This window comes from Myotis lucifugus, unplaced genomic scaffold (assembly GCF_000147115.1).
Source record: "Myotis lucifugus unplaced genomic scaffold, Myoluc2.0 scaffold_35, whole genome shotgun sequence".
NCBI lineage: Eukaryota > Metazoa > Chordata > Mammalia > Chiroptera > Vespertilionidae > Myotis > Myotis lucifugus.
In genome coordinates this window covers 3,625,177-3,638,694 of record NW_005871083.1, presented here as the reverse complement: position 1 = coordinate 3,638,694, position 13,518 = coordinate 3,625,177, and the positions used below count along the sequence as shown (strand labels likewise).

Genomic DNA, 13,518 nt, shown 5'->3' with positions numbered 1-13,518 from the left:
GAATAAAAAAAATTTTAGTATATTCACAGAATGGAAAACTAGCCAACAATCAAAAGAATCAAACTACTAAAACATGCAACAACATGGATAAGTCTCAAAACATTATATTGTGCAAAAGAACCTGGGGACAAAATATAATACTGTAAGATGCCATTTATATTAAATTGTAGAACAGGCCAAACTAGTGTAATGTGATTGCCTTAGATAGGGTTGGAATTGAGTATAGAGAGGCAGGAGGGAATTTCTAGGATAGATGGATTCCATGTCTGGATTGTAGTAATGTTTACCCAGGTGAATACATTTGTCAAAATTCAAACTGTAGACTTCAAATGGGTGCATTTTATCACATGTAAATTATACCTCAATACTGACTAACAACAATTCATTCTCCAGTTGACAGTGTCAAAATAAAAGAGACCTATGTGGTGAAGATTTGGTCCCAACCTTTTATTTACTTATTTATTTACTAGAGGCTGGATGCACGAAAGTCGTGCAAGGGGCTTGGTACCTTCCCCCCCGCCCCACTTCTGTAGCTTTGTCCAGAAGGTCGTGTGGAAGGACGTCCGGTCTAATGAGCATATTATATTATGCTTTTATTATTATCGATTTTAATCCTCACCTGAGGATATGTTTTTCAGTAATGAGAGAGAGAGAGAGAGAGAGAGAGAGAGAGAGAGAGAGAGAGAGAAATTGGTCAAGGCTCAAACCCACAACCTGGGCATGTGCCCTGAAGGAATCGAACTGCTGACCCTTTATTGCATGAGGGTGATGTTCCGACCAACTAAACCACACTGGCCAGGGCGGTCCTGACCTTTTAAAGGGGTTACTTTTTAAACCTTCAATTTGAAGCTAATCTCTTCCTTGGCCCCTTTTCAGGGAAGTTAAGTGAAAAAAGAGTTTTCCATTTTTCCTCCCCTATGCCTTTCTCTTTTAAAAATGTAAGTATTTATTCTTCATCACGGAAGTGAAGAGTGAGCTTATATTAGAATTTTTATATTGAGTTGATTTAATATGAACTATAAATTTTGGAACAAGATGGTACTAATTCTAACACTTTATGTATTAAAGCTTGCAATGTGCATAATTCACATTCATGAGAGCGCTTTTCTTAGCTTCCTCACACTTTTGAACTCAGTGGCATGTATTTAGTGGCCTTGTTTTTTTTTGTTATCTCTCCATTTTTGAGAAGGAAACTTAGAGAGTCTTCAGGTATTTCTTTGTTTTGTTCTTCTCTCCCAGGTATACTAGTAAACATTGGAAACATCCAATCCCTGATTTGAAAATTGCTAACTGCCGATCCATGGGAGCTGGAGGGTGTTTTGAAACCCTCTCTCATCATCCAGCTGTCTCTGCCTCAACACGAGCAGTTTCAGCTTCACTTTCTTTTAACCAGCGGCGAGACTTCTGACCCAGTGGTTTCCTGCTCAATTCCTGCTGAAGGCTATAACGGCTTTGCCACTTTTGCTACAGATGGTAGAAGCAATCCCAATGGTACATTTGGCCATTTGGATTGTAATTTCTAAAAATCCAGATGCCAATATTCCTGAATTCAAGGGAATAGAGGCCATAATCTGTTGAATAAATCTCCTGAATGGGGTATTAATATTGTACCCCATTACTTGTTCAATGGGGTATTAATATTGTACCCCATTACTAGTTCATCAAACGAGCATTTTGGGATTATTTTCTACCCTGGAAATTTCTCTCCAGCAATATCTGCACTGTAGTTTATCTCATATAGCCGATTTCTCTGGCTAATTCAGAGAAACCTTTTCCCCCTTCCAAACTGTGTCATCCAATTTACAGGGGACTCACAAGGGCTCAAAAAGAGCTTCTCAAACTCACTATTAGCCAGAAAAATGCAAATGAAAGAAACATGGAGATGCCACAATTTGTACGCGTAGGATTGAAAAATGTTTCAAGTTGGTATTTCATTATATTTTGCTGCATAAAAAACATCCCCAAACTCAATGACAGTGCCCTTCAGATTCTTGGACTCTTATATTACAAAGAGGGTATAGGAGATCTCTTATAACAAAGATGTCTTTCTGACATCTCAAAATGGGAAAATGATTTTAGAGCTGCATCCCAGACGTGGAGGATTTACCTTGAAACCTGAGACCAAATTTTATTGGTAACTTTTCAGACTTGATCTTTGCATTTTTTTACTTTGAGAACTCTTTGCTTGCCATAAAGACCATGCTGGGCCCTCACAATTCTGCTACAAAACAAAATTGTTCTTTCAGTAGTATGTCTCTATATCTGGTTTGTATTTTACCATAGACAGCCAGAAGAAGTCATTTGTCTCTTTTAATGTTCTGCTTGGATAGTTTCCAGACAGTTTTACCAGATACAGCAGGTCCTGAGGTAATTTCCTGGAAGAACTAACCTTAAATGCTTTGCATCTTCCACTTGACAAAAGAGAGTAGAATTGGGTGCCTGGGTTAAATCAGAAGGAAGAAGTACACCCCAGACTAAGAATTTCATAATTCTGACTTCCTGGAGAAAATACTAATATTGTACTCCTTACTCTTGAGCTTTGAACAACTGAAGATTTTGAGTTTGTGAATACATGCTCACAGATAGAATTATCTTGGGAAATAGTGACGTATGCCAACTCTTTAAGGAGTCCAATATTTATTAAACAAATTCACAGAAGAGAGTCACAAAAAACATTTATGTGAGGTTGGGTAAATAGGAAAATAATTTTCATTCTATTCATTATTATTTTAAGCATCTTCTTTTTATAGTGCTCTAAATGAGGAACTTGGGTTGGAACCAGCAAAAAAAAAAAAAGACTGAGGCATAATCCTTGCTTTCATATTGGATATTTTATAGAATATGACCTAAATGAATTTGTGATGAGTGAGCACTCATCAAATAATTGTTTTCCCAATGTTTTTTTGTTACCATAGATTTGCGTGTATAATCTTTCTTAATATGGAATCATTAATATTGAGAATATCCTATTTATAATGTTAACCATTTGTCAAAAAGTGATTGCTAATGTGAATTTAATTCATTTCATCTGTAAGAAGCCAATCTATAAAAAAGGCATATTAAAAATGTCAGGCAATACAATATGATTTTGAAAGATTCTGTTTGGAACATATTAGGATCTTATGGACCTTGGCTATTTTATTCCTGTTTCCCAATTCTATTCTTTTGCTTCTCTCTACAGTGTGATATAAGAGAAAGGGCATGTGACTTGAGGTCAGTGAATCTGGGTTCAGATCCTGGCTCCATCACTTAACAGCTGTGTGACATTAGGCAAGTTATTGAACGACTCTGTGCCTCAGTTTCTTCGTGGGTAAATAGAATACTTTACACTTCCAGCCCATAATTCAGTGCCTGGCCGAGTCAAATGAATAATGTCAGCAATCTTCCTAGTACATGGCTGACATTTAATGATAGATCTCCTTGGCTCTGGCCTGGTAGCTCAGTTGGTTAGAGCATCCTCTCAATATGCCAAGGTTGTGGGTTCAATCCCTCATCAGTGTACATATAAGAATCAACCAATGAATACATAAATAAGTGGAACAACAAATCAATGTTTCTCTCTCTCCTAAACAAAAACAAAAACAAAACAAAAAGACAGATGTCCTTCACATATCACAGTAGTTACTCTTTTGGGGAATTATCTAGCAGAGCAGCTGCTTCCACCTTGCTTTATTTTCCTCCAGCTAACATCTTAGTCCCATCTTTATCAGCTCCCTTCTTGAATAAATACCTGATAGAATCTCTGAGGGTTAAGTGTAGGTTTGTGCTGCACACTCCTGATCTAGGTTTTCTGTTACTGTTGACTCCAGAATCTGGTCTGATTTGAACTGCAGACTTGATCCTATGTTATCTTCCTTTTCGACTGTGACATCCCCTTGAGGTCAAATGAGAATCCAAGATGGGAACAGAGAAGTGTCAGGGTCAAGGATGGAATCCATTTGACACGGGTGTTGTATGAGGGAGGAGACTCTGGGACAATGATCAGGGCAGAGGTCAGAGAAAGGGACGTGGGTGTGAGAGCCTGCTGTGCGTGGGAGAGAAGTCACTGGAATTCATGGCCTGCCAATATTTGTCAGATTGTCATCTTCGTTATCTGAATGGTCTTGTTTGATCCTGTGGCAATTTTGCAATAGCATAGGATTGCCCCTGCTAATCATGAGAAGGCAGGGTTTTCTCACACCCAATGCTGATGGGAGAGATTTTAGCAAGCGATACCATCCAGAATAAATATACTGTACGGAGAACAGTGTGACTGCACAAACAAGTCCAGGGCTCCTGCTGTAAAATGAATATCTGAAACCCAGGGCATATTTTTTTCTTGGGGCAAGTGAAAATACAGCTTCAGACAGAAAACAAGCAAAATATGTTGAGGAAACTCTAGGATAAAAAATTGAGGTGTTGGTTTAGAAAGTGGTATCCTTTCTGTGCAAATGATTTCTTTGTCCAAACAGAGCTAAACAGGGTACATTTATGGATTAATGATTTCATGATGATTAAAATTAAAATGAGAACTTATGTGTAGTGAGATGCTTATAGTTTACAAGCACTTACAGAACCACCAAATACTTTATTAATAAAGTACTTATGTAAGGGTATTCCTACAGGAAGAAGGCATGTCAGGCCACAGACTCTCTTTTAGAAGCTCCAACATACCTTGGACTAAATGACATGGCACCTGTGTGTTCTCTGAGGCCGGGATTGGGAAAATGTGTTTCATTTCACAACACATTTCATTAGGCAACTGTTTCAGGGGAAATGGATATCTTCATAAAATACATATTACAAAGTGAAAGTTCTCTAGGGATTTTCTTGAGACTACTATTATAGCTACATCTTCTCTTTGATAAAGTTAATCAACTTACATGAATTCTAGCGAATCGTTAAGTGAAATGATGATTATCTTTTGAATTGAATTCTATATCCATTAGTCAATGGTATTGGCTAAGTTTTCCTCCACAAGATCTGGAATAACAAGTTTTCAGTTGCCAGATTTGGTGGCATTGTTCCTGGGGCACTAAATGCTGAAGTGTCTGCCTCCAGCATAGACAACTCTGCCAATGACTAGCGCCACAAACATCCCTAATCCCACTGGTGGCACTTCTTAAATTGAGTGTGTATTTCCACAGAATCATGATCAAACAGTTGTATTTTATAGTATGATTAGAAATAAACTTAAGCACTGAGAGACTGAATATACAAATGGCTAGGCTATCTATAAAAATAGAACTTTGACCCATAACCTGCAGCAACCTACCCAAGAAACCAACCCCTTATCTAAACTCCAGCCTTGCAGAAAGCCAGATGGTATATCTCTAGTGACGATCTACGATGCTAAACAATAACTTCTATAACAATCAGCTCCAAAAGATAAAGATTTATTCATAACTGATAAGTTCCCTAATTTTTGTCCCCATTTCTAACTTAGGATCAACCAGAAAGTCAAATATGCATATCTAACCAATCACTTAGCATATCCTGCTTCTATTAGCCACCTACAGCTTTGTCATGCCAACAGCCTCCAATCAAGGCAAACCTGAAGCCTTTCTTTTGCCCACAATAAGGCTTTCCCATTCCTCTGCCTGATTTTGAATCTGCCAAAACACAAATGATGGTGGCTGAGTCCCCTGCTCCGTAGCATGTACTGAATATTCTTTTTTTTTTCATTTGGTTAGTCTTTATTTCCACAGTACTGTGTTTTTTATTTTTTTAAATATATTTTTGATTATATATTACAGAGAGGAAGGGAGAGGGAGAGATAGAAACATAAATGATAAGAATCATTGATTGCTGCCTCCTGCATGCCCTCTACTGGGGATTGAGCCCACAACCTGGGCATGTGCCTTGACCAACCGTGACCTCCTGGTTCAGAGGTTGATGCTCAACAGCTGAGCCTCGCCTGTTGGGCAGCACTGTGGTTCAAATAGGCTTTGTAGGCTAGGTGATTTCCAAACCATCTATCATGCATTCATTTATTCTCACTGAAGAAACATTTACTAAAAGCATTAATATGGGTCACATTCCTTGCTAAGTACAGGTGCAGATAAAAAAGATACAGTCTTTACCTCAGAGAACAGTAGTAGCTTGACAACTAAGGAGATGAACATGAATGAAACAACAACCAAGTCAATGGATGTTATTGCGCTGGGGCAGTGTTTTCCAAATGTGGTAAACTAACTACAGGTCACATGAGAACACTTCCAGGCAGTTCTAAGTGGCTGAACATTTTTACTTTAATAGCTGTAAACTTGAATGCAGATTAAAAAAAGAAGTTATTTCAAGACCATCAAACCCATGATTTCACAGCTTTGGAAAAAATCTAGTCAGGAGATAAAAGCCACCATTATTTCAACAGAAGAAATTCAATGTAAAGAATTGTTAATTGGGTATTAAAGATCTAAAAAAAGGAAAAAGAGAACATTTAAGGTATCATGCAGGAAGCTGTCACTCTTAGGAAAGGGGCTGAAATTGCTCAATTTCAGAAGCCCGAAGATACCCTAGAGTTGAAGCTCAACACCCCTGGTAAGATTAACACGTGTCTGAGTTGAATGGAGGTGTCCTATGGGCCAGAGTACTGGGCAGAAATCTAAGCGCTGAGTAGTTGGTATCAATGACTGTAACTGAAACACCAGCCTCCGCTGGAGGGAAGAGGTGTTTAGGGGAAAGCAGAGGAAGAAGCAGACAGAAAGGATTATGCTCCTTCCTCCTCTAGACTTGTCATCTCCCTCTGGGCTTCCATTGGCCCATCCAATAAGAAGCCAGCCAGTTGGCAAAGGAGAAATGGGGTTTGCTGAGTCCCAGACCAGCACCAAAAGCTATATAGAAGGGTGAGCTTGAGTCTGAGAAACAAGTTAATGTCTACTATAGTCTGTCTCCTTGGGCTTTTCTACATCCACATGCATGCACTTCTAAACATGATTAAACTTCCTACACGAAAAACAACTCTTTATTAGCAAAGTTAACCCTCTAAATCCCATATATGGTAAGAGAAGTGAGAAAAAATTAGTACACACACAGCAAGGAAGAAAATATGCATAACTGCTCAGTAACTTATAATGAATTCATCACAAGGCTGTAGTTAATAATCTTCATATTCCTTTTCCTCTCCCCTCAGCCAGGATCTGTTGGGTTTATACCTCATAAGGTAACCCAAGATTTCATTGTCTAAAGGGTCTACATCATTCCTGCTTCTGAGGTGGTTGTTTTCCATTCAAGTTTGTCAGTGGACATTGAAGTGCTACAAGATGCCCCTGGGTTCCACGTGTCATTCTCCGTCACCCACCATGTAGAAACAGCACAAATGCCCTTGTTCTCCTGTACCAGCCAGGAGAGGAAACGCCTTTGCCTACTGGTTTAGTGGCAAAATGACCAGATTGTTTCAATTTCTGTCTGAATACTCGTGTTCCCTGGTGGGAGCACTCCTCCCTTGCAAACTCAGACCTCCAGAACACAACACTGAGGAGATAGGAAGCAAAACATTTGTGAATGTGTTACTGGGAGGAACAGTGAGAGGTGCCACTTTCTCTACCTCTGCTTAATTCCAGACCATTTATTCTAATGAGATCAACAGCCCCATTAAGTGGTCACTGATTCAAAGCACGGAATTTGTAAGATGGAGTTTTGTGTCCCACTTTGGGCCATAACTGAGTCTTAAGTAGACCATTCCACCATTCTATTATACCTGCTGCTCCTGTATGTGGGGTATGGGCAAAGAGCAGTGAATTCCAGAGGCACAAACCCATTGCCCCACTAATTTTTTATGAAATGGGTTCAGTTATCAAAAGTAATGCTGTACAGAACAAGGGTGAATAAGACATTCCATAAGTTAATGGATTGTGGTGCTGGCAAAGCACCGAGAACTTCTGGCTTCTGCCCCAGGATGTAGAGAGCTGGAAGGTGTATTGCTAGGAACAAAATGAAATGAAGTCCTAGGTACGTATCTCCAGGCAGACAGAGACACACACATATATACACTAAATTCCACGGGCTTCTCTACTTACTACTGAGAATAAGGTTCAGACTAGGAGATAATCTGGGGGGTGGCAAATCCTACTGAGCTATACTATAAAAAATTGATGGTTTTGACTCATAGAAGTAAATTTCTACAGTTCAATCTAATTATACCACCATCTTCTAAATTAGTGGCTCGTTTTTTAAAAGTTCCAATACTGAATTTAATTAAAATTATTATTTGAAAGTATAAGATAACAGAAAAATATATGAAAACAGATGTTTATTACAGAACATTATTTTTTCTTATTAATTAAAAGCTTTAAACAAAACCGCTTAATTCCACAAACTGACTGATTTGGTAGCATGCAAATATTTTAGGCTAGAGAGGCATGCTTGTTCTTGATGAATATACGTAGAATAAATTCTCACGACATTTGATTCCAAAATGTATGAAATGACTTAACATTAATAATTTAAAGTAAAATGCAAACACAAGGACAATTTAAACACTATTATTAAGTTATGTGTCAATTTAAGGTCAGCAATTGAAAAGATATATTTAAAAATAATCTGGGGTAAAAAAAATTTTAGGAAGCAAACATTGCCTTTGTACATTTGAAGATCAAGGGCTAAAAATCCACTCTTGATGAATACCATATTAAGCAAAGGATGTATAACATCCATCATACATCTGTTTCAAAAACAGCATGTTTCCAAAATTATACATTTCTTTACAAATAAACATTACAATATCAATAACTATAGAGAAACCAAAGAAATCAGTTCCAAAATATGTTAACTCTCACAAGGCATCTCTGAGCCATATCTTAAGGCATACATTTTAATCTTGGGGCTTTAAGAACATCTTCTTTGCTTTAATTGGTTTTATGTCTCCATTTTCATCTTCTTCATAATTGGCACGGTCTCTTTTCTTGGCAAACTTTTTTCCAATTGTCCCCACCAAGGTCTCATATCTGTTAAGATGATAAATAGCACAAATTTAATTCCAAATAAAAAAGGCAGGAATCAAGTCTTATCAAGAATGCAACAAAGGCCTGGCAGGTGTGGCTCACAGTGGTTGAGTGTCGACCCTTGAACCAAGAGGCCATCGGATCGATTCCTGGTCAGGGCACAAGCATGGGTTGCAGGCTCTATCCCCAGTAGGGGGAGAGGGGTGTAGGAGGCAGCCAATCAGTGTTTTTCTGTCATTATTGATGTTTTTATTTCTCTATCTCTCTCCTTTCCTCTCTCTAAATATCAATAAAAAAAAAAAAGAAAATGCAACAAAGAATAAGAAAAATCATAACTATGATTAAAATAAGCCACCTGATTTAAAAACGTATAAACTTCTCTAAGAATGATTAAATTCTCCCCTACTTTTTCTTTTTGTATTATCCAAAGTAAATTGAGATGTATATTCAAATATGCATTGGAAACAGCACTGGAAATGAGCCCTCAACTGCCAGCCTGTAACAGTATGAATCCACCTCAGGTCATGTCAGAGAAAGTAGAAACAGTCATTTTCCTGCTGGGGTAAGAGAAGTACACATGTGAGAGCCAGTGAATGCTGGCCACAGGTCACAAAGTTGTCCCAAGGTAATGGTTACCTTCTAGCCATTTCTTCATCTGACACATCAAGCTCCACTGTTTCATCTTCAACTTCTTCTGCTTTGTTCTTAGCATTCATCTGAAGCATTAATTTCTGAAAAATACACCAACATGGCCAACAGGGCTGAAAAAGGCTTGTGAAAGGAACTGGTGTCCAATGTATTTGAAGGTAGAGAAGCAGAGGTCAGACTCTACAGGACTAACAAAAATTCATAAGCAGTTTTCTGTACTACTTTATTCCACACTGAACTAACACAAGTCTGCTCTGAATTAAGAACAGTAAGAGAAAGCCCCACTAGATTAGACTTGTTAATTAAATTGTATTTTAGATCATAAATCTTATTATTAGTTACTCATATCTATAGCAGACACACTGCTACACCAATGTGTGGTGGTTAAAAAAATTGGGAGAGATATCTCAGCTGCAGAGGTCCCACCTGATGAGCAAAGGGCCCCAGCCTCACACCAGTCCTGTCAGCCCCAGGGTTCCAGTGCTGGGAAAAGTAGTCCTCATAACTTCTGGCTGTAAAAACCAGGGGAAATTGTGGCTGATGACACAGAGGCCACTAGAGTTCCAGGTGTTCTCCTTAAAGGGCCTGCACATGGACTTACTCAGGCTCACTTGCCCTGAGCTCCAGCTCTGGGGCAGCAACTTGAAAAGCTCCAGGGACATACAGGGAGAAAATGAATGTCTGGCATCAGCGTAAGGGCTTTCTCCCAGACCGGAGTGCTGGCAGAGGCCACTGTTCCTTTGCTGAGCCCTCCCCTCAACAAAGCTGGCAAGTGGGCACAGTATCTGAGTCTTCATCAACCTGGCTAAAACACTGTTCTCCCTGCCTCATCCAACTTGTGGGCCCACACAAGCCATTTCCAGCAGCTTTTCCATACAAATAGCCTGTCTTGGCTCATGCTGTGGACTTTCTTAAAATCTCTCAAACAAGCAGCATCTGTATTTCTTGCTAAGTGGCCCCAGGCCCAGCACTAGTAGCAGCCAGCCTAGGTTCGAAGCTTGGCCCCTCCTGGGCTCCTCCAAGCCCACACATGTAGCAGCCATCTGCAAATTGTTCTGCAGTTCATACTGTGGTCCAAGGCAGGGCACAGGCAGTTGCTAGCCTTGGCCTGTACTTCCTGAGAGGCCGCAGAGCCAGCACACCCACTGGACAGCTTTCAGACCATGCCAGTTTACAACCCAACCACCTCCATGAGTAACACACTCAAGAGGCGAACTCAGTGGGCACCAGAGACCAGCTGAAGGAAGACCTGCTTTGTGGGGTCAATCCCTATATAGCAGATCCTCCATGCTGGTCTCAGCCAGTCCTCGAAGATGACTGACCTGGGGGTAAACTCCTACCATTGACATGCCAATAGCAGTCAATGTTCAACTACAACAGGGTTCACATAGCCCACACAGGGGGCACAGTTGGAGTGCCCAGCTCAGGTGATTGGGGAGGCTACACCATTGGGCCCTAGAGGACACCCACTACATAAGGCTATCAAGACTGGGAGATGTAGCAGATCTACCTAATACATAGAAACAAACACAGGGATACAGATAAAATTAGGAGACAAAGAACCATGTCCCTAATAAAAGAACAGAACAAAACTCCAGAAACAGAACTACACAAAATGGAGTCAAGCAATTTACCAGATGCAGAGTTTAAAACACTGGTTATAAGGATAATCAATGAACTTTGGGGAAGAGTAGATGAACTTAGTGACAACTTCAACAAAGAGATAGGACACATAAAAATGGAGAAAGAAAACAGAAAAGAACCAGTCAGAAATGAAGAGTACAATAACTAAAATGAAGAATGCATTATAGGGAATCAACAGTAGAGTAGATGAAGTAGAGGATCAAATTAGCTATTTGGAAGTTAAGGAAGCAGAAAACAGACATCAGAACAGCAAAAAGAATACAAAAAAATGAGGATAGTATAAGGAGCCTCGGGGATAACTTGAAATGTACCAACATTCACATCATGGGGGTGCCAGGAGAAGCAAGCAAGGAATTGAAAACCTATTTGAAAAAAATAATGACAGAAAACTTCCCTCACCTGGTGTCAGACATACAAGTCCAGGAAGCATGGGAAGTCCCAAACAATATGAACCCAAAGAGGCCCAGACCAAGACACACCATAATTAAAATGTCAAAGGTTAAAGACAAAGAGAGAATCTTAAAAGCAGCCAGAGAAAAGCAGTTAGTTACCTACAAGAAAGCTCCCATAAGACAGTCAGCTGATTTCTCAACAGAAACTGTGCAGGCCAGAAGGGACTGCCACAAAATATTCAAAGTGATGAAAAGCGGGGACCTACAACCAAGATTACTCTACCCAGAAAAGCTATCATTTAGAATTAAAGGACAGGTAAAGAGCTTCCTAGACAAAAGCTAAAAAAGTTCGTCACTACCAAAACAGTATTATAAGAAAAAGAAGACAAAAGAAAAAATATAAATAAAATGGCAATAAATACTACATATTGATCAATAATTACACTAAATGCAAATGGTTTAAATCCTCCAATCAAAAGATATAAGGTGGCTGAATAAATAAGAAAACAAGACTGTTACATATGCTGTCTATAAGAGACTAACTTCAGACCAAAAGACACACACAAACTAAAAGGGATAGAAAAAGATAGTTTATGAAAATGGAAACAAACAAAAAATCTGGAGAAGCAATACTTATACCAGCAAAATAGACTTTAAAACAAAGGTTATAATAAGAGACAAAGGAAGACCAGCAATTCCACTTCTGGGTATTTATATGAAGAAACTGAAAACACTAAATTGAAAAGACATATATATCCATGTTCACTGCAGCATTATTTACAACTAGGGGCCCAGTGCACAAATTTGTGCACCTTGAAAGGAACTGTGGGCTGCGAGGCTGAGGTGGGCACAGGGGCGGGTCTCGGCCCATCCTTTGCGTCCCTACCCAGCCCCTTCCGTTGCAGCCCCCAGTCCCCTGGCAGTCCCGCTCCAGCCGCCACCGCTTCCACACGCTGATGGTGCAAGCAGCGGTGTGAGTGGGGCCAGCGCCAGCAGTGGTTACGGGTGGCGGCGCCGGCAGCAGGTGCAAGTGCTGGGAGGGACCGTGGCGTGCGGGAACAAAGAATTTCAGTAACCAGCAGAGACATGACCCAATGACAGCGACTGGAGTCCTGCCTTGGTCTGGCGCCCCTGCTCACCTGCTCTACCATCCCGCCATGGCCGATGCCCGCCATGTTCCACGCTCTGCTGCCTACTGCTGACACCCACCATGTTCTGCCCGCGCCCCCTGATGGTCAACGCACATCAGTGACTGGATGTTTGGTTGTTCTGCCATTTGGTCTATTTGCATATTAGGGTTTTATATATATATAAATAGCCAAGATATGGCAGCAACCTAAGTGTCTATCAATAGATGAATGGATAAAGAAGTGGTGCATATATATAATGGAATATGACTGAACCATAAAAAAAAGAATAAAACCTTGCCATCTATAAAAACAGATGGACCTAGAGACAGAAAGACAAAAATAAAGTCAGATAGAAAAACAAATGTCAGATGACTTCACTTATATGTGGAATCTAAAACACAAAATAAACAAACAAGCATAACAGAAATAGATGCATAGATGTAGAAAACACTCTGACCACTGGCAAATGGGAGGGTGGTTGGGGAGATAGGTGAAAAAGGTGAAGAGATTAAGAAGGACAAATTGGTAGTTACAGAATAATCATGGGGATGTAAAATACTGCACAGGGAATGTAGTCAATAATCCTATATAATAAAACCCTAATATGCAAATTGTTCCCTTGACCAGGAGTTCGACCGTTTGCTATGATGTGCACTGACCATCAGGTGGCAGCGTGGAACATGGCAGGCATCAGCGATGTGGCGCTGGCAGCTGGTGGCAGTGGAGGCGCTGCCGGCCCCAATGGCCCCGACAGAGTGGGACCATGGCAGGATGGTAGAGCAG

General features: G+C 40.1%; 1 protein-coding gene across 2 annotated transcripts in view; it reads right to left on the bottom strand.

The window, feature by feature from the left end:
* Nucleotides 1–8,213: 8,213 nt before the first annotated feature.
* MPHOSPH6 (M-phase phosphoprotein 6) overlaps nucleotides 8,214–13,518 on the bottom strand; it is a 22,954-nt gene continuing 17,649 nt past the window's right edge. Inside the window, exons 4-5 of one of the 2 annotated variants that reach the window (XM_023752580.1) lie at nucleotides 9,558–9,682; nucleotides 8,214–8,924 (exon numbers count right to left, since the gene is read on the bottom strand). In XM_023752580.1, coding sequence (XP_023608348.1) covers nucleotides 8,792–8,924; nucleotides 9,558–9,682 — 258 coding nt within the window. In that variant the 3' untranslated portion in view covers nucleotides 8,214–8,791. The remainder of the gene's footprint in view (nucleotides 8,925–9,557; nucleotides 9,683–13,518) is intronic. The other variant, XM_006087038.3, reaches the window with a different exon arrangement.